The 22,727-nt window shown below is 40.0% G+C and overlaps 1 protein-coding gene across 1 annotated transcript in view; it reads left to right on the forward strand.

Moving 5' to 3' along the window:
- Positions 1–22,727, forward strand: part of LOC126426520 (uncharacterized) — a 204,948-nt gene that overhangs the window by 153,014 nt on the left and 29,207 nt on the right. The window contains exon 10 of the mRNA XM_050088425.1: positions 13,950–14,017. Coding sequence (XP_049944382.1) covers positions 13,950–14,017 — 68 coding nt within the window. The remainder of the gene's footprint in view (positions 1–13,949; positions 14,018–22,727) is intronic.

Consider the following 22,727-nt stretch of genomic DNA (forward strand, 5'->3'; position numbering starts at 1 on the left):
AAGAACGTTGCCCTTGTATAGACCCTCTATATACCCCTTCCACCTTTCTGCTTTCCCTTCTTTGTTTAGAACTGGGTTTCCATCTGAGCTCTTGATATTCATACAAGTGGTTCTCTTTAATTTTCCTATAGGCAGTATCTGTCTTACCCCTAGTGATATGCACCTCTACATCCTTACATTTGTCCTCTAGCCATCCCTGCTTAGCGATTTTGCACTTCCTGTCAATCTCATTTTTGAGACGTTTGTATTCCTTTTTGCCTACTTCATATACTGCATTTTTGTATTTTCTGCTTTCATCAGTTAAATTCAATATCTCTTCTGTTACCAAAGGATTTCTATTAGCTCTCATCTTTTTATTTACTTGATCCTCTGCTGCCTTCACTATTTCATCTCTCAAAGCTACCCATTCTTCTTCTACTGTATTTCTTTCCCCCATTCTTGTCAATTGTTCCCTAACAGTTTCCCTGAAGCTCTCTACAACCTCTGGTTCTTTCAGTTTATCTAGGTCCCATATCCTCAAACTCCCACCTTTTTGCACTTTCTTCAGTTTTAATCTATAGTTCATAACCAATAGATTGTGGTCAGGGCCATATCTGCCCCTGGACATGTCTTACAATTTAAAACCTGGTTCCTGAATCTGTGTCTTACCATTATATAGTCTATCTGAGATCTTCCAGTATCTCCAGGCTTCTTCCATGTATACACACTCCATTCATGATTCTTGAACCAAGTGTTAGCAATGATTAAGTCATGCTCTATGCAAAATTCTACCAGGTGGCTTCCTCTTTCATTCCTTACTCCCATTCCGTATTCACCTACTACGCTTCCTTCTCTTCCTATTTCTACTATCGAGTTCCAGTCACCCATGACTATTAAATTTTCATCTCCCTTTACTATCTGAATAATTTCTTTTATCTCCTCATACATTTCATCAACCTCTTCATCATCTGCGGAGCTAATTGGCATATAAACTTGTACTACTGTGGTAGATGTGGGCATGGTATATATCTTGGCCACAGTAATGCATTCGCTATGCTGTTTGTAGTAGCTTACCCGCATTCCTATTTTCCTATCCATTATTAAACCTACACATGCATTTACCCATATTTGATTTTGTATTTATAATCCTGTTTTTACCTGACCAGAAGTCTTGTTCCTCCAGCCACCGAACTTCACTAATTCCCACTATATCTAACTTTAACCTGTCCATTTCCCTTTTTAAATTTTCTAACCTACCTGCCCGGTTAAGGGACCTGACATTCCATGCTCCAATCCGTAGAATGCCAGTTTTCTTTCTCCTGATAACAATGTCCTCTTGAGTAGTCCCAGCCCGGAGATCCAAATCGGGGACTAATGTACCTTCGGAATATTTTACCCAAGAGGACGCCATCATCATTTAATCATACAGTAAAGCTGCATGCCCTCGGGAAAAATTACGGCCGTAGTTTCCCCTTGCTTTCAGCCGTTTGCAGTACCAGCACAGCAAGGCCGTTTTGGTTAGTGTTAAAAGGCCAGATCAGTCAGTCATCCAGACTGTTGCCCCTGCAACTACTGAAAAGGCTGGTGCCCCTCTTCAGGAACAACAAATTTGTCTGGCTTTTCAACAGATACCCCTCCATTGTGGTTGCACCTACAGTACGGCTATCTGTATTGCTGAGGCACGCAAGCCTCCCCACCAACGGCAAGGTCCATTTATATTTTTTTAAGGACACACTACCATTCGAGGAGTTGTGGCTTAAATGTCATACACAAATGGGGAAATCTGCAGTCCGAATAGTTACCAACACCTGCTCAATAAACCTGGAAGAAAGCAGCTGACTATTATTGGGAACTATGGATTCTACCAAACTTTGTTGGTACCTTTGATGGAAAGCACATCAGAATTCAAGTGCCTGCTAAAACTGGATCTGCATTTCATAATTACAATTCATAGTCTTGTTAGCTGTTTCAGATGCAAATGGATTATTTTTTTCAATTATGATGTGGGTGTATGGCCACAACAGTGATGGGAGAGTATTGAAAGGAAGTTGTTTTGGTAAAGCGCCGTTTTGAGATGCACTCTTGCTTCTGGAACTTTGTTGGAAGAAGACAGCTAATTTCCTTATTTTGCTGCAGATGAAGCTGTTCCTTTCACAGAACATACACCGCCACCATATCTTTGAAAGGTACATATTTAATTCAGATTACACTGACTAATAGTGGTTTGAGAAAAACTAATGAGACAAAGAAATAAATTTATTGGCTCTACTTTCAGCAATATAGAGTAGGTGAAGTATTCTATTTTAATGGATTAAGAGAAAGTGATACATCTAGTTACTTGTTGAAAGTTCATTTGACTTTTTTTTTTTTTTTTTTTTTAATGACAGTTACATTCTAAGAGTTCTATAGTGATGGAAGAATAAATGGTTGTTAGTTGGGTATGAAGAGAATTATGTGGTGGCTCTTTGAGATCTTTGTCTTTTGGCTTGCATCTCGTGAGCGAGTTCCAGAGCCTCTCTGAGTACTTACTCCAACCTACATCCTTCTGAATTTGCTTACTGTGTTCATCTCTTGGTCTCCCTTTACGATTTTTACCCTCCACGCTTCCCTCCAATACTAAATATGTGATCCTTTGATTACTCAGAACATGTCCTACTAACCGATCCCTTCTGCTAGTCGAGCTGTGCCACAAATTCCTCTTCTCCCCAGTTCTATTCAGTACCTCTTCATTAGTTACATGATGTACCCATCTAATATTCAGCGCCGACCAGTGTGGCTGTGCGGTTCTAGGCGCTTCAGTCTGGAACCGTGTGACCGCTGCGATCGCTGGTTCGAATCCTGCCTCAGGCATGGATGTGTGTGGTGTCCTTAGGTTAGTTAGGTTTAAGTAGTTCTAAGTTCTAGGGGACTGATGACCACAGATGTTACGTCCCATAGTGCTCAGAGCCATTTGAACCATTAATATTCTGCATTCTTCTGTAGCACCATATTTCGAAACCTTTTATTCTCTTCTTGTCTAAACTATTTATCGTCCATGTTTCACTTCCATATATGGCTACACTTTCAGAAAAGACTACCTGACACCTACATCTATACTTGATGTTTACAAATTTCTCTTCTTCAGAAACGCTTTCCTTGCCATTGCATTGTTTGTGGACTCATATTTTAATTTACATGTAGGGTTTTTTTTTTTTTTTTTTTTTTTTTTTTTTTCTAAGAATTTCCTTTGGTTCTATTTAGTCTTGATTATCGTAACCATGTGGACAAGTATTATTATTCATTCAAAAGTTTTGCAGGTGCACCTGAAGGTGAACATACAACCTGAAACTAGGTAGTGCTTTCCTTTTTAGAAGTAAATAGTTTTTATAATTGTTATGGATTTTATCATTGATGTACATGGTTTAGCTTCCAATGAATGTAATACTTCCCATATGGTTCCAGCCACATGCGTGAATTGCTCACATCATCATCCTGAATGCAGTGCAGACTGTTCAATCTTCGTAGAGGAAAAAATATATAAAAATCCAGGTCATAATGTATCCCATGCTCTGAGGGGATAAGGATATTTATAAGGCAATCCAGCTGCCTACTTTCATAAACGCATTCACCTCAGCTTTGAAGCAGATTTTGTCAAAGACCAGTGACCGAGCTAGACGGTTAGCACACTGGATTTGCATTCAGGAGGAAGATGATTCAAAGCCTTGTACAGTCATCCACACAGGTTCTGTGATTTCCCTGAATTGCTTAAGGGGGGTAGTACGTCAGATGGGCCGACTTGGAGCAGGAGAGCCACCACAGGACATTTTAATTTGCACTGTCTATACTTTTACAAATAAATTTATAAAACTTTGTCAGCATGACCAGGAAGGATTCAGAATTCACACACATAGCAGTGGAAGTTTGAGAACATAACGAAGTAATTTTTTTTACATGTGTAATTTCATCATTTTTTTCACTTACTAATGGCAGCATTTGTTGCTATAGGTACACTTTTCTTCTTAAGTAAGAGAGATTCTTCTATGAATTTTGCACAGCATACAAACCATACTTAAAGGTGCATGAAACTCTAGGATTTTCCAAATCTATTAAAAACTGTGGTAAAAATTGAGGTAATTAACTATAAAATTTGTGTTTTTCCTAAACATGAAGTTTAAAATATAACAGGTCAATCGTTTTTTCATAAATTAAATAAATTCTAGAGTTTCATACACCTGTAAGTATGGTATGTATGCTGTGCAAAATTCATCGAAGAATCTCTGTAACTTATGAAGAAAAGTGTACCTATAGCAACAAATGCAGCCATTAGTAAGTGAAAAAATAATGAAATTTCGCACATAAAAAAGAAAATTATTTTGTTATGTTTTCGAACTTCCGCTGCGATGAGTGTGAATCCTGAATCCTTCCTGGTGATGCTGACAAAGTTTTATGAACTTATTTGTAAAAGTATAGACACTGGAAATTAAAATGTCGTGTGATGCCTCTCCTGCTCCAAGTCGGCCCGTTTGATGTCCTACCCCCCTTAAGGCAAATGGTTTCTCTGAAAAGTGCACGGTCAATTTCATTGTCCATCTTTTTGCCCTCATAAGTTTCTGCTTCATCTCTAATGAACTTATTGTAGACAGGACCTTATAAACTCTTCAATCTTCCTTCCCTCCCACCCCCACCCCCAGATCTGTGTTAATCCCAGTGATAATTGATGAAAGAACAACAAACTGCACATGCGAAAGTAGCTGCACACCTGTATCACGAACTAAACCATGTAAACATACAACAGAAACAATAGTTATGCATGAAGTGGTGTTGAGAACTACTGTGTGTTCTCGTGGCAGTTTGAAAAGAAGAAACACAAAAATAGGTCAGGTGAAACAGTCTTAAGATGTCTGCCGAGGGGTCAGCAGTGGCACAGTAGAGCAGCTACAAGGCAGTCAGCAGGGTGTCTGGAAAGTAACTGTGTTGAAAGAGATGAACAAATTCTACATTTACAAGGCTAATTTATTGAAATTGAAATCATACATACATCTCGATATATAAAAGGCAATGTCCTGATTGACTCACTCACTCACTCACTCACTCACTCACTCACTCACTGACTTATTGCCCAGACCAAACTATTAAGGATAGAATCTTGAAATTTGCAGAGGGTGTTTATCTTATACTGTAATCATTGTTTAATAAAGGATTTTTCAAAATTCCACTGCCAAGGGGGTGAAATAGGGTGATGAAAGGCTTTTTGAAAATATGTAGCTATTAAGTGAATTTTGTGGCTACACCTAAGAAAGTTGGCATTTAATTTCTTTTCAGAAATGAATACGTGTTTTAAGCATTAATGGAAATTTTACCCCTATGGTGGTGAAATAGTGGGTGAAAATTATTTTGAAAGTAAATCATTATTAAAGAACTACTGAAAGATTTTTGAAGCTAAATCTATGAAAATTGGTGTTTGACTACAGAGTTAAAAATGAAAAAATTTTTTGCAAATTCAACCCCTAATGGGGCGAAATAGAGGACGAAATGTTTTACAAAAAATTTCACTAGGAAAGTGTTTTTAAAGTTGTAGCTATTAAAGTTCTAATTTGGCTTCTCGGTGAGAAAAAGAAAAATAAGAAATTCAGCCACTGACATGGTGAAATAGGGGATGAAAGCTTTTATGGAAATATTTCATTATGCAAGCACTTTTGAAGCTAAATAATTTGAAAATTTGTATATGGCTTCTCCGTTAGAAAGAAGGAAAAATGCATTTCACTCTTTTTGTAAATTCCGCCCCTAAGGGGTGAAAGAAGGCCACCACCCAGCCCAAATTACTAAGGATAGGGCATGAAATTTGGAGACAAGTTGATCTTATACTGTAAGCATTGTTTAAAAAGCGATTGTAGAAAATTCCACTCATAAGGGGGAGAAATAGGGGATGAAAAGTTTTATGAAATTATTTAGTTATGAAACTGTTTTCAAAGCAAAATTTATAAAAATTAGTATTTCACTTATCGGTTAAATATAAAGAAATATGTGTTAGGTGATGACAATTTTTATGGAAATATCACCACAAGAATGCAAAAGGTATGATTAACAGAAACCTTGGAATCCAGCCACTAGAATGTCTTTTTTGTCAGAATTAATTTCGGAAAATACAGTGTTTTTATGGCCTTAATTAGCTTGAAAAGTTTAAGAGGTATAGCACTTTGTGAACAACATAAAAAGCTGAATTGAAGAAGAAGAAGAAGAAGAAAAAATCCATAAGCTAGTTCTTATATAAGAAAGTGGATGCGCACCTTAAAATTCAGTGTAGGTGCCTGTGACATCGACTAATCATCTCTGACACCCACGTATATAATCCACAGTCTTCTGGAGCAAGTAACGTGGGATATTGCTGATAACATCTGGAATCCATGTTTCAGATTTTTCCAATGAGTGAGGTTTCATCAGGTACACCTCACATTTTACCGAGACACATAAAAAGGAGTCACATGATGTAATTCCTGACTTCTTGTCTGCCACTTGTGAGGTCCACATCTTCCCAGCCAATTTCCTGGAAACTTATCAGCCTAGTACACATTTGTAAAGTGAGGTTGTGCATCATCTTGCATAAAAGTAGTGTCTTCGATGTTATCCTGTGCAGATGATGTGGGCCAAACACAGTTTTTGACCATATGCAGGTAGCGTTCCTGTTGTGTTTCACAGGATAAGTGTTCTGCCCGATAATTACAGTTGCGTCATTTGATAAAACCTCCTTCATTGAGTATGGCTTTGTTGCTGCAGAGGATGTTAATAAGCAATTGAAGGCCAATCTTTGCATCGACACACCGTACTCCATCTGCGATCGCAGACTTAGTGTCACCTGTCAGACGTGATAATGCTTCCACGTTTGATAATTCAGTTCTTTAATCGAGATCTGATGTACCACGTACCTCCTGAGTCGTCCTTGACGTGCTGCCCAGCTTGTCGATTTCAAATACCTGCGTGGGAATATTTCCCACAGAGTCGCCACTTTATCGCCAGATCAAGACGTGGATGAATGGCCAGTTTTTCTCGTATCTTTGTCCGAGCCAGTAGTCATTACTTTTCTGTAACAGTTCTTTACTGTGTCTGGACAAATTGTGGAATTCCCTCAATTCACAACACACCACCATCTCTGCAGGAGGACGACGGATTTCCACACTTCATAAAATGCAGCAGTCTGTGTTCACTATTGAACAGTGAAGTGGTCAGCCATCTTTTCAGTTGCTGTGTGCAGATCATCTCAGGGCAACGGTCTGTACTGTAGAAAAGAGGGGGGGAGGACACTAATCAGAGGGGGATGGAACAAATGCCAAGCATGGAGCACAAGTGTGGCCCGGCATCCAAGTGTGTGCAGCTGTATTGGTGCCAGTATGGCAATATGACTTTGGAGCCAGCTGAGATGTGCCCAGGAATTCAAACCTTACTTAATTACCTATATGTACACACCGTTTCCATTGTGATTCCACCTATCCCAAAACTTCGACAGCTACAGTAGAACTCACTTTTTATATTCCCACATTTTACATTTTCCCGCTTTTTACATTCATTTTTGTGGGTCCCAACAGAAGTTGTACTCTCTCGATACAATGCTTTCCCATCATTAACGATTCTTCATTATAACATTTCCCACATTTTAAATTTTCTTTGATGTTATTATGACCTTTAACATTGATTTTTCGTACATATTTATACTAGAAGTTCATCGTGTTCCTATTCAAAGTCAGCCTTGGAACAAAGTAGGAAACATTGTAGATGCAAAGTTATTAATCATTTAGCATAACGTTAGTGCGGTAAGCAAGAGTTTCGTTGTAAGCGTGTTGGGTCACGGGACACCTGTATTAGAGTATGCCAAGACACTGCCTTATCATGATCTGATAATAGTGACTGTAGTAGCAACCTTCCTTCTGCTCACTGAATTGTATTACAGCAGCTTTAATTTAATTTCACAGCTATTTATACAAATAAACTCCACTTTTTATGATGGCTGTCCCTATGATAGGCCTTCATGAATCGTCGTTACTTCCACATGAATTACCTAATCCGTACTAGACACGCAGTGGTACGACCTGATGTCATATGTAAACATTCGTCTTCAAGTTGCCCCTTACTCATGCCTGTTGTTCTCTATTCACAAAGACGGCCAACTTTAGTGTTTTAATCAATATTGTGTTAATATCTTTTTAATTTGCTTTCATGAAAGACTATTGCTTCTGTGTTGTATTTACCATTGGATGTGATCGGAACATTTTGAGGCAGTACATTGGTAGTACGTCAGGTGGTGGTGATACGTTTTATACTTTGCACAGGCCTGCTGTGGAGAGACAAGTAGAGCTAATTGCTATTAAAAAGAAACAAAAACAATTATTTCAGTTTTTTTTAAATAGGCAAACTTTAAATTACTTCAATTTCGTATTTTGAATGGTATAAAGAGAATGACAGTAAGAGTAATTTATTCATTCTCACTTATTGTACTTCCTGTGCTCTCCTGTATTTTACACTTTCCTACATTTTATACTGAAATGTGTAAAATGTGCTTTTACTGTATTTTATAATACCTAGTTACTCTAGAAACAAAAATAGACAAAATAATTTAACTGTATAGATACAAAATTTACTTACCAAGTGGTAGCAGAGCACACACATAGAAGACGGTTGTAATTGGCAAGCTTTCAGAGCCAGTGGCTCCTACAAGCAGAAGGGTTGAAGGGGAAGGAAGAGGGGTGAAGGAAAAGGACTGGAGAGATCTGGGAAAAGGGGTAGATTTCGGGAAAGTCAGCCAGAACCCCGGGCCAGGGGAGACTTACTCCACAGGATGAGAAGGAAAGACTGATTGTTGGGGATTGCATCGGATGAGATTTGAAAACCTGAGAGCTTAAAGATGGGAGACGAGGTAATATGCAGGCAGAGATTACTGCTTGAACATCAAGCACGAGTTAATAAGAGTGAAACGCTAAGTGCATTGTACGTAACATAGGTGGGGGTGGGGTGGTGAAATATAGACAGGTAAGACAATGAAAGATGTTGAAAACTGAAATGGAGTGAAGCAAAGAGTAGTTACTATGAAGAAATTTTGAGATACAAGAAATTAATGTAAATTAAGGCCAGGTGGATGGTGAGAACCAAAGACATGTTGTAGTGCTAGTTCTCACCTGCAGAGTTCTGAGAAACTGGTGTGTGGAGGAAGAATCCAGATGGCGCATGTGATGAAACAGGCACTGAGGTCATGATCGTCGTGGAGAGCATGCTCTGCAACAGGGTATTGTGTGTTGCCAGTGTATACCCTCTGATAATGTGGTGGTAGTTAGGCTGAACAGTATTTACATAATATGTATTGCCAATTGCAGGGTTGGCATAGGTGATGGTAGGAGAGCGGATAGGGCAGTACTTACAGCAGGGACATTCACAGGTGTAGGATCCATAGGATTGGGAGATGGTTGTAGAAGGAGCATAGTGTCTGACAAGAATATTGTGGAGATTGGGAGGGCAACAGAAAGCTATTCTAGGTGTGGTGGGCAAAATTTCCGATGGAATGGGATCTCATTTCAGGGCACGATTTGAGGAAGTCGTGGCCTTGTCGAAGTAGCTGATTAATACATTCAAGATCAGGATAATTGCGAGTGACCAGTGGTGTGTTTCAAAGTTGTTTTTTGGAGGGATCAGCAGTACCAGGATTGGATGTGATGGCCCAGGAAATATGCTTCATAACTAGGCTGCTGGGGTAATCGTGTGCAGTGCAGTTAAGGCTGAGGTGAGAATGGTGGTGTATTGTTGTAAAGAGTCTGCAAGGCAAAGGTCCCGAGTTCAAGTCTCGGTCCGGCACACAGTTTTAATCTGCCAGGAAGTTTCATATCAGCGCACACTCCGCTGCAGAGTGAAAATCTCATTCTGGAAACATCCCCCAGGCTGTGGCTAAGCCATGTCTCCGCAATATCCTTTCTTTGAGGAGTGCTAGTTCTGCAAGGTTCGCAGGAGAGCTTCTGTAAAGTTTGGAAGGTAGGAGACGAGGTACTGGCAGAAGTAAAGCTGTGAGTACCGAGCGTGAGTCGTGCTTGGGTAGCTCAGTTGGTAGAGCACTTGCCAGCGAAAGGCAAAGGTCCTGAGTTCGAGTCTCGGTCCGGCACAGAGCTTTAATCTGCCAGGAAGGTTCGTAAGTACTGTTGTTTGTTGGTATGTTAAACGTGGATGGAAGTGTGTAGCTGACCTTCGGTGAGGACGAGATCGACATAAGGGAAAGTGGCAGGGGATTTGGAATAGGACCTTGTGAAATTTAGTTGGTAGAAGGTATTCAGACATGTCAGGAATCTTTATGTTCGTCTTTTCCCTTTTTGTGTTTCTCTAGCCTTGTCTTTTTCAGCTGGAGATTTTGCTGTATTCCAGAGTGGCCGGCTCATCCCTTTTTATTTTTGGGATCAATCAGCTGAGGCCATTTGCTATATTATTATAATACCTTTCACCATTTTTTTCGCCGGCCGGCATGGCCAAGCGGTTCTAGGCGCGTCAGTTTGGAACCGCGAGACCCCTACGGTCGCAGGTTCGAATCCTGCCTCGGGCATGGACGTGTGTGATGTCATTAGGTTAGTTAGGTTTAAATAGTTCTGAGTTTTCGGGGACTGATGACCTCAGATGTTAAGTCCCATAGTGCTCAGAGCCATTTGAACCATTTGAACCATTTTTTTCCTTTAAGTGCACGCTTTCCCCTTTTGGTTTTCCTCTTTTGTTTTCTCTTTCACTGTGGTTTCCTGTTATTTTATGCCTTTTTACTTTCCCTGACTCCTTTTGAGAATGGTTTTAACCCAGTACCTGTTTGCGTGAGGAAAAATGGCAAGATGACCCTGTGTTTGGTCCCTTCACTCTCCAAACCAACCAACTAAACATAAGTAAGGGTTTGTACAGCTATTGTTTTGTAGAACTGCGGCTGGGTATCTTTCCCGGCTTTACTCTACAAACTTATAACAATGGTTCCACATGTGGAAATAAATTTATTTAATTTTTGGTTGATGTTATGGTTATAAATATAAGTGATGTTGCATCTAGATATTTAGAATGTTTCAATTGCTCCAAGATTTTATTATTGGAGAATATTTTAAATGTTACTGGTCATCTGCCCTGAAATGCCATCACTTTCGTTTTATCTACCGACAATGTTAGGTTGTAATCGGAGGGTATCTGCAGCACCTTACAGACTTTGATCAGGTCATCTCCATTCTCTGTAGTCATAGTTAGGTCATCTGCATGTAAAATTACATTTAGTCTAGTGTCACGATCTAAAAGTACTGTTTTTACACTGCAGAAAGTTACAGTAAAGAGATGAGAGTTCAGTAGGGAAACCTACATCTACATCGACATGGATACTATGCAAATGACACATAAGTGAGTGGCAGAGGGTTCCTTGAACCACCTTCACAATAATTCTTTATTTTTTCAGTGCTGTACAACGTGCAAGCTCTGATTTCCCTTATATTATTATGATGATCATATTTCCCTATGTAGGTTGGCATCAACAAAATATTTTCGCATTCGGAGGGGAAAGTTGGTGATTGAAACTTCCTGATAAGATTCCGCCACAGCAAGAAATGCCTTTGTTTTAATGGCATCCACCCAAAATCCTGTATCATTTCACTTGTACTCTGTCAGTCCTATCTGGTAATGATTCCACACCGTGTACCAGTATTCTAAAAGAGAATGACATTTGTAGTGTAGGCAGTCTTTTTGGTATAACTGTTACATTTTCTAAGTGTCCTGCCAATAAAATGTAGTCTTTGGTTAGCCTTTCCCACAACATTTTCTGTGTGTTCCTTCCAGTGCTCTTTTTATAAAAAAAAGTTTGAGGGTACTCCGACATTGGATATAATGCAGCAAAAATTAGTTATAACTGAAGTATGGGATACCACCTGTCTGCTTTTAGCCATGACATCATCATCATCATCATCATCATCATCATGGTAGCGGGACTGTAGAGACATCTATCAGTAGCTCGGCATTTGAGTGTACGCATACCTGTTTAGCACTGCCGTCGCCCACTATTAGTGGGCGAGGGCAGTACATGCTTGTCCAACTGGCTGCCAGCGATTCAGTTGTCGAGAACGGTTGCCGCAGATTTGAAATGCTTGAAACAGTCAATGACATCACTTTTCCCACCAAAAACTGCAATGGTATCGTTCGTATTGCAATTACCAACACGAAAAAATAAAATAAAAAATTTACGTCCATGAAATAAATCTTTGGCACTCTTCAAAGTCCTCAGTATGGTAAAAAAATTATTTTGTCGAAGAAAAAGTTTAGGGGTACACATCCCCCAGCGTTCCCCCAGAAAAACAGCACTGGTTCCTTCCAATTTAAGTTGTTCATAATTGTAATTCTTGGATGTCTCGCTTTTTTTGGATTTTGAGAAAGCTTTCCATATGTGAATAGAAAAAATGCTGTGGAGTATCATGGCTGAACAAGATTATCCACGTCACCTCATATATGTTGTTAATTCAGTCATTATCAACTTAAAATTAATATTTTGGCTTATTTTATAACTAACATAAGCACTGTCATGTAATACAATTTCATAATGTTAAACCATTTCATTGGATTACACATCAACAGAATGTATCTTTTTGACTCTTTCCACATACCAGTGAACCCTCTCAGTAGCATCTATGGGTTAAAACAAATGTAAATAAATCATTTCAAGCAATGGAAAATCCAATGGAATGTACAATATTATTATGGTGGTTTCAGTTGGCTGAGACAGCAGTTGTGTGTGTGTGGGCGCGCTCGTATATTGACGAACCCAATGGCCGAAAGCTTTAATTGTCAAAGTCTTTTTCTTGTGCCTATCTACGACTCAGCATCTCTGCAATGTAAATAAATAATTTAGATTATCTAGAAGCTTTGCCATTTTAAAATCATTTATTATTGCTCCAGTTCATTTTTGCACATCTAGAAATAAAAACACCTTTCAACAGTGTTATTAACAGAATCTATTCCAAACAGACCTCTACTCTCACAGGATAAAGATAACTGGTATGCTGTGGAAGGTATAAATGTAATCTGGAAATATTGAGCAAGCAGCAGTAAATAAAGAGCAATCACTTATTATAACTTAAAATACAGCAGCCTTTTTTCTCAAATTAGTGGAATTGATCGTTTTTATTATATTATCCTACATAAGCACCAATAAATTGTTAATACAGAGCACAGTGTGCAATTGCATTAGCCCCTTCCCTTTGTTAATGTATATCATTAGAGACTCCTTTCTCTCATAGTACATAGGAATATTATGAATGAGTGAATTAATTAATTCTGGGATGTTTCCTACAAATGTAAGTCTGAAAAAGACACTAGATAAAGGAGAAGAATCTCATCATCCATTGCTACATATAGTTTTATACTCGGTGTTCTGCGTGTGCCAGGCTCGAACTGAAAAGATTCGAAGTGCAGTCCCCAGTCATTTCTAAGATTTTCTGTCACTGAACTATTCCATCATTTTGGGCAGTCATTTGCTAACGTGGAAAATTCCAACCCTCAACATGATGTGGAGTTCACACTGAAATTTCGGTCTTCCTACAGCTGGCTGTAGTTCATTTCAGAGCTAGGGAGAAAATGAATGCCTACCACATGTGATGTGATCCTTTCTCAGGAACCACTCCAGTATTCAAACCAACCTTTCGGTTGAGGTGAGCTGTAATTTTTATTTAGTCCTTGAGTAATGGCTTTTGTCTGTGGTTTCAAATATAAATATACAATGTTGGCACCCAATGTACAACCTAGTGTTTGAATTTTACTACAGTTAACATCTCCAGTTTTCTTGCCACGACTATTATAGCTTTTTGCGGTATATTTACAGTTCAGTGAAGTTAATAAATCTTTTTTTAATGGAAACTTGCATATTGTTTCAAAATATTTTGTGAGTGATGTTAACAATGTATAGCTCATTTTTTGTATGTGCTACATGTTTAATTTTGATTGTGTTTCTTTTGATGCTTCAGGTCCAGCCAGATTATGGAAAAATTCCCCAGCACTTCACGAGGAAATGTTCTTCAAAAACTGATACACGGTAAGCCGGAGACGGACCCGGAGACCTCGACACCCACTCTCAGTTGCGGCATTCGACCCCAACAGATTATCTCAAAAAAGGACAGTGCCATAAATACAGATAAGAACAGATCACCACAAGGTGAACGGTGTGTATTCACCTGCAGTTCGTGTCGGCAGAAGTTTTCATCGAAATACCAGCTCATAAAGCATGTATTCATCCACATTGATGGTGCAGAGCCACCTTCACATGTTTGTAGATGTTGTGGTCACGTGTATAGAACTTGTGTCAGCCTGAGAAGACATTTGAGGGTACAGGAGAATGAATTAAGGCATTCTGCAGGGAAACCTTACAAATGTTATGACTGTGGCAAATCATTTGTTAAACCTAGTTATTTCAAGGCCCACGAACAATTACACTGTAGAGTCAAGTCACGCAAATGTCACATATGTGGCAAATCATTTTCAACTGCTAATTATCTGAAATATCATATTACTGAGCATTCTGGAGTGAAGCCATACAAATGTGAGATCTGTAGCAAATCCTTCTGCACAGCTGGACGCCTAAAGTGCCACAAATTTGTTCATTCTGGGATGAGGCCACATAAATGTGATGTTTGTGGCAGATTGTTTACTAGGGCTCAGCACCTGAAGGGCCATACCCTAATCCATTCTGGAGTGAAGCCACACAAGTGTAATGTTTGTGGCAAGTTCTTTCGTTCAGCTACACAGCTGAAGACCCACGAAGCAGTACACTGTGTTGTAAAGCCACACAAATGTGAGCTTTGTGGCAAGTCATTTAGTACTGCTACCAATCTAAAGATCCACGCAGTGAATCATTCTGAAGTAACACCGCACAAATGTGATATATGTTCTAAATTCTTTGCTAGAGCTCAATATTTGAGGCGACACAAGTATTTGCATTGTGAGCTGAAACCGTACCAATGTGACGTGTGTTCTAAATGCTATGCTACTGCCGAATGTCTCAAGACACATAAAGAGGTGCACGGCGCAAAGCGACACAAATGTGTTGTGTGTAGTAAATACTTTCGTACAGCTACCCAGTTGAAGATCCACAGAGCAGTTCATTCTGATGTGTGAGTAAAGCCTCACAAATGTGATGTTTGTGGCAAATCGTTTCTTACTGCCACATATCTGAAGTATCACACACAAGCCCATTCTGGGGTTAAGCCATACAGATGTGGTGTATGTAGCAAATCCTTTCGTACGAGTTCCAATCTGAGGCACCCTGCAGCTGTACACTTTGATATTAAGCCGTACAAATGTGAGGTTTGTGGCAAATCGTTTGCTAGAGCTGATGGCGTGAAGAGCCACGCACTAATCCATTCGGATGTGAAAGCGCACAAGTGTGACGTATGTAATAAAACCTTTCATACGATTTCCTGCCTGAAGCGACACACAGTAGTACATTCTCCTATTAAGCCACACAAATGTGAGGTTTGTGGCAGATTGTTTGCTAGGGCCTCCGATATGAGGGGCCACGCACTAATCCATGCTGAAGTGAAGCTACACAAGTGTGACGTGTGTAGCAAATCCTTTGGTAGGCGCATTCATCTCAAGCAACATTTATTGGTGCATTGTGAGGTGAGGCCACACAAATGTGATTTGTGTCACAAAGCTTTCCGTACACCTGCCTGTCTGAAGAGACATTCATTGAGACACACTGATATTAAGGAACACAAATGTGGTGTGTGTCATAAGTCCTTCGTTAAAGCTGCTTACCTCAAGAAGCATAAACTCACACATCCTGAGCTGAAACTATTCAAATGATGTATTTGTGGCAAATTGTAGACTTGGAGGCTGACTGTGTAAAGGGCCACGCACACTGGAATTGGCCACGCAAATGAGTCGTTGACGGAAAGTCCTTTTATTGAAACTAGTACCCTCGGGACACTTCTTTGAAGCATAGAGGGAAGCGATAATACAGGTGAGATGTTTGACGTCATATCCCACTGCCCTCTTCCATCACGAGATTCGACCAAAATGTCAGCTTTCTAATTGAGCTGTATTTGCGATGTTCTGAAGAAGCTCAAAATTTAGCGTGGACTTTGGTGCCAGACATTTTTAACAGTTTCTGCAATCAAACTGCCTCAAAATTTGGAAGGAAATCCAGAGAGATGCTGCTTACGTGTAAAGTACACCATGACAAGACACGATCAATACCTTCGTAGTGTGGTAGCTACATTAATGTTACCGAGGATAGTGCCACTAAAGCAGAGTTACAGGGGTTGGACAGAAGGTATGGAAACAGCACAATACAAAAGAATGTACTAGCCAAGCCTGCAAGTTGCACTATTGTATTCGACTGCAAACAATGTTCTCAATATGTTGCAAGTGTCAGTCGTGGGCAAAACAATGTCTGTAGTAGTGATTGCATTACATTGCAGCTAAGTGAATTTGCACATGGGAAAATTGTTGGTGTCCGCATGGTGGTTGTTTTCCTAACCAAAGTAGCCAAAGTGTTCGGTATTTCAAGAGGCGCTGTATGAAAGATTTATGCTGCATATCAAGAAAGCTGATAATTGTCAATCTGCTAAATCAGGAGGAGGGCGAACGTGTACGAGGGGCGTTTGAAAAGTCCGTGCAAAAATAAAAACTACTTACGTGTTTGGGGTAAACCTTTTTTATTTTTTGACGTAGTCTCCTTTTAGACTTACACACTTCGTCAAATGCTGTTCTAATTTGTTGATCCCTTCCGAATAATAGGAATTGTCCAAGTCTGCAAAATAGCTATTAGTTGCTGCAATCACCTCCACGTTTGAATAAAATCTTCGTCCCACCAGCCATTTCTTCAAATTGGGGAACAAATAGAAGTTCAAGGGAGCCAAGTGTGGAGAATAGATGGGATGTCAAACGTGTTGGAATCCTATTTCCATTAATTTTGCGACCACAACTGCTGAGGTGTGTGCTGGTGCATTGTCGTGATGGAAGATGACTTACTTGTGGTCCAGTTGCCGGTGTTTTTCTTGCAGCTTGATTTTCAAAGGGGCCAGTAACGATGAATAATATGGACCTGTAATAGTTTTACCCTTTTCCAGAGAGTCAATGAGGATTATCCCTTGTGAATCCAAACAGACAGTCGCCATAACCTTTCTGGCAGAAGGACTGGTCTTCACCTTTTTTAGTGCAGATTTTCCCTTGGTAACCCATTGTTTAGATTGTTGTTTGGTCTCAGGAGTATAGTAATGTATCCAGGTTTCATCCACAATGACGAAAAGATGCTTTAAGTCCTGCATATCCTTCCTGAACAGCTGCAAACCATCCTTGCAACACTTTACACGATTCGGTTTTTGGTCAAGCGTGAGCAATCGCGGAACCCATCTTGCAGATAGCTTTCTCATGCCGTAATGTTTATGCAAAATAATATGTACTCGTTCATTCGAGATGCCCACAGCACTACCAATCTCACGCACCTTAACTCTTCTGTCATCCATCGCCATATCGTGGATTTTATCATTGATTTCTGGAGTTGTAACCTCCACAGGGCATCCAGAACGTTCAGCATCACTTGTGCCCATATGGCCACTCCGAAAATTTTGAAACCACTTGTAAATTGTTCTAATCGAAGGTGGAGAGTCACCGTAATGTTCATCGAGCTTCTCTTTAGTCTCCTGAGGCGTTTTGCCTTTCATGAAGTAATGTTTAATCCCACACGAAATTCTTTTTCATCCGTTTTTTGACAATCACTTGACTTCCTTGATTCACACCAATGCCAAACACAAAGAAAGAGACCAATATGACTGAAACTTGGTGTGTGTTCTTTCCAAAGATGCTACTAACTAAACATGACCTCGATACGCGCCGGTGGTGCCACCTCTCGGACATTTTTGTTCCGTGGGACCAAATTAAGGAGAAGTCTCCATGGTCATGGAACAAGTCAATACATGAAATTATAACACGATATTAGAAACAGATAAAATGAAATATAAAAAAAACATATTCAGGTGACAAGTCGTAAGTTTAAATAAAGAAAATCAACAATGTAACACTGGAATTTGCTTAATTTTTTAGCTCTTCCAGGAGCTCCTCGACAGAAGAGAAGGAGTGAGCCATGAGGAAACTCTTCAGTTTAGACTTAAAAGAGTTTGGGCTTCTGCTAAGATTTTTGAGTTCTTGTGGTAGCTTATTGAAAATGGATGCAGCAGAATACTGCACTCCTTTCTGCACAAGAGTCAAGGAAGTGCATTCCACATGCAGATTTGATTTCTGCCTGGTATTAACTGAGTGAAAGATGCTAACTCTTGGGAATAAGCTAATATTGCTAACAACAAACGACATTAAAGAAAATATATACTGTGAGGGCAATGTCAAAATTCCCAAACTATTGAATAGGGGTCGACAAGAGGTTTTCGAACTTACAGCACACATAGCTCGAACAGCCCGTTTTTGAGCCAAAAATACCCTTTTTGAATCAGAAGAATTACCCCAAAAAATAATACCATATGACATAAGCGTATGAAAATATGCGAAGCAGACTTCTTTTCATGTTGAAATGTCACTTATTTCAGATACTGTTCTAATGGTAAATAAAGCGGCATTTAGTTTCTGAACAAGATCCTGAACATGGGCTTTCCACAACAGCTTACTATCTATCCGTACGCCTAGGAACTTGAACTGTTCCGTCTCGCTTATAACATGCCCATTCTGTCTGATCAAAATATCTGCTCTTGTTGAATTGTGAGTTAGAAACTGTAAAAACTGAGTCTTACTGTGATTTAGCATCAAATTATTTTCCACAAGCCATGTTCTTATTTCATGAACTACATTATTTGATACTGTTTCAATATTACACACAAGATCCTTCACTACCAAGCTGGTGTCATCAGCAAACAGAAATATTTTAGAATCACCTGTAATACTAGAAGGCATATCATTTATATAAATAACAAACAGCAGTGGCCCCACCACCGACCCTTGGGGAACACCCCACTTAACAGTGCCCCATAGGGACTTAACATCACCACCACTCTCAATATTGCAGAGAATTACCTTCTGCTTTCTGTTCTTAAAGTAAGAGGCGAACCAATTGTAAGCTACTCCCCTTACTCCATAATGGCCCAACTTCAGCAGTAATATTTTGTGGTCAGCACAGTCAAAAGCCTTCGTTAAATCAAAGAAAACACCTAGTGTTCGCTACCTTTTATTTAATCCATCCAAAACCTCACAGAGAAAAGAGAATATTGCATTTTCAGTTGTTAAACCATTTCTAAAACCAAACTGAACATTTGACAGGAAATTATGTTAATTTAAATGCTCCAGTAACCTTGTATATACAACCTTCTCGATAACTTTAGCAAACACCGATGGCATAGAAATAGGTCTAAAATTGTCAACATTATCAATGTCTCCCTTTTTATAAAGTGGCTTCACTACCGAGTACTTTAATCGGTCAGGAAAGTGACCACTCCTAAAGGAAAAGTTACAGATATGGCTAAGTACTGGGCTAACATACATAGAACAATACTTCAGTATTCTGCTAGATACCCCGTCATATCCATGAGAGTTCTTGGTCTTTAGTGATTTAATTATTAACTCAATCTCCCTCTTGTCAGTATCATGGAGGAGCATTTCAGGTAACAGTCTCGGAACACTTTTTTCTACGAGCGCTATATGATTCCCTGTTGGGACTAGGTCTGTATTTAGTTCTCCTGCTATATTCAGAAAGTGATTATTAAATACTGTTCACATATGTGACTTATCAGTAACACAGACATTCCCACTACGCACCGATTCTATATCCTCGACCTGTCTCTGCAGACCAGCCACTTCCTTTATGACTGACCATGTGGTTTTAATTTTATCCTGAGACTTCGCTATTCTATCTGCATACCACATACTTTTTGCCTTCCTAATAACTTTTTTAAGCACCTTACAATACAGTTTGTAATTGGCTGCTGCATTTAGATTTTGACTGTTTCTAACGTTTTGATATAATTGCCACTTTGTTCTACAAGATATTCTTATCCCTCTAGTCAGCCACCCAGGCTGCCTGTTTGTGCTAGTACCCTGTTTTGAACGTTCTAACGGAAAGCAACTTTCAAAGAGCACAAGAAAAATCTAGAGAAAAGCATTATGTTTATCGTCTACTGTATCAGCGCTATAAACATCTTGCCACTCTTGTTCCTTGATAAGGTTTACAAAGGTCTCTACAGCATCTGGATCAGCTTTCCTAAACAGCTGATGACTATATTTAACACGTCCTGTGGCACAAAAATCTTTTAGAGTTAAAATTTGTGCCTCATGATCTGAAAGGCCATTCACCTTTTTGCTAACAGAATGCCCTTCTAGTAATGAGGAATGAACAAAAATGTTGTCTTTGCATGAACTTTTCAAACGCCCCTCGTGTGTCAAGTGTACGTAACAGAAATTCACCAAAGAGGACTGTGACGAAAATTAGGAGACAGCTAGCTCCAAAAGGCACCGCGGAACTGAATGTTGCACTGGTGAACACCGTCAGTGACAAAACAGTGTAAAGGGAGCTCTCAAAACAGGGAACTGCAGGGCAAGCTGGAATTCAAAAACCTCCCATTAGTGATGCAAATGTCCATAACAGGAAAAAACGTGGTGCCGGAGCCATAAAACTTGGGATATGCATCAAAGGAAGGGAGTAATTTGCTTTGGTGAGTCTTTCACACTGTTTCCAATTTCTGTTCCAGTTTAAATCCCGAAGAGCAAAATGTGTTTGGGGTTTGCTAATAATTGAGCAGCTATATTGTAGTATTCGATGGGCCTCACAAGTGATCTGCGAGGTCGCGTGACTGCCGAGGTTTATTTTACCATTTTGGCTAATCAGGTGCATCTCGTGGTATAGTATTTGTTTCCTAATTGCGATGTTGTGTTGAGATGACAGGGCCCCTCTTCGCACAGCTTGCATCGTCCAGGACTAGTTTTGTGAGCACGAGGATGAATTGTCGCATATATACTCGCCACCACAGCGACTGGATCCCGATATTGCGTATCCTTTGTGGTCTGCTTTGGAAAGAATGGTGTGTGATCACTGTCTGCCTCTACCGTCAGTACCTAAACTTACCTCTGTTTTACAGGGCGATTGGTATAAGATAATCTGGAAAATCATACAGGACCTCGATTTATTCGTTCAGATATGACTGGAATATGTTTTGAATGCCCACAGTTTTCCTACAGCTTATTAGGCATGGAAATGTGTGTCGTGTTTGTGGTGTTTCCATATTTCTATCCACCTCATGTATGTAAAAGACAAGTGAAACCCCAGCTACAGTATGTGATCAGAAGTCTACGGACACCTGGCTGAAAATGACTTAAAAAGTTTGTGGAACTCTCCATCGGTAATGCTGGAATTCAGTATGGTGTTGGCCCACCCTTAGCCTTGATGACAGCTTCCTCTCTCGCAGGAAGGTTTCCTGGGGAATGGCAGCCTATTCTTCACGAAGTGCTGCATTGTGGAGAGGTATTAATGTCAACGTTCCAAAACATCCCTAAGGTATTTGTAGGATTCTGGTCATGACTCTATGCAGGCCAGTCCATTACAGGGATGTTATTGTCATGTAACCACTCAGCCACAGGCCGTGCATTATGAACAGGTTGCTCGATCGTGTTGAAAGATGCAGTCGCCATCCCCCGAATTGCTCTTCAACAGTGGGAAGCGAGAAGGTGCTTAAAACATCAATGTAGGCCTGTGCTGTGATGGTACCACGCAAAACAATGAGGGGTGCAAGCCCCTACCACGAAAAACACGACCACCCCGTAACACCACCGCTTCCGAATTTTACTGTTGGCACTACACACAATGGCAGATGACATTCACCGGGCGTTCTCCATACCCACACCCTGCCATCGGGTCGTCACATTGTGTATCGTGATTCATTACTCCACACAATGTTTTTTCCACTGTTCAATTGTCCAATGTTTACACTTCTTACACCGAGTGTGGCATCGTTTAGCTTTTACCCGGTGTAATGCGTGGCTTACGAGCAGCCACTTGACCAAGAAATCCAAGTTTTCTCACCTCCCTCATAACTGTCATAGTACTTGCAATGGATCCTGATGCAGTTTGGAATTCCTTCGTGATGGTCTAGATAGATGTCTGCCTATTACCCATTATTACCCTCTTTAACGGTCAACGGTCTCTGTCAGTAAACCGATGACGTTGGCCTGAATGCTTTTGTGCTGTACATGTCGCTTCACGTTTCCAATTCACTGTCACATCGGAAATGGTGAACCTAGGGATGTCAAGGGCTGCAAAAATATTGGGTACAGATGTATGACACAAGTGACACCCAATAACCTGACCAGGTTCAAAGTCCATGAGTTCCGGAGCGCCCCATTCTGCTCTCTCACGATGTCAAATGACTACTGAGGTCTCTGATATGGGGTACCTAGCAGTAGGTGACAGCACAATACACCTAATACGAAAAACGTATGTTTTTGGGGGTGTGCAGATACTTTTGATCACACAGTGTATAAATGACAGACATAAGGTGCTGCGTTACAACATGATTAGGAGCCAGACTACAATCATGGCTGCCACTGCAGATTTTCTTAGAATGATGATAATCACAGATTTTTTAAATTCCTTCACCAAAAAAGATAAAGTAAATTTTTCAGAATTTGAATCAAGAACAGCTGCCAACATGAGTAACTTAGCAGTTAGATATCTTCGGTATAGCAAAGCAGCTGAAATTGCTTAACCAAAGCAAGTCTTCTGGTCCAGATAGTACATCAGTTAGCTACCT

This window comes from Schistocerca serialis, chromosome 11 (genome assembly GCF_023864345.2).
Source record: "Schistocerca serialis cubense isolate TAMUIC-IGC-003099 chromosome 11, iqSchSeri2.2, whole genome shotgun sequence".
NCBI classification, from domain to species: Eukaryota; Metazoa; Arthropoda; class Insecta; order Orthoptera; family Acrididae; genus Schistocerca; species Schistocerca serialis.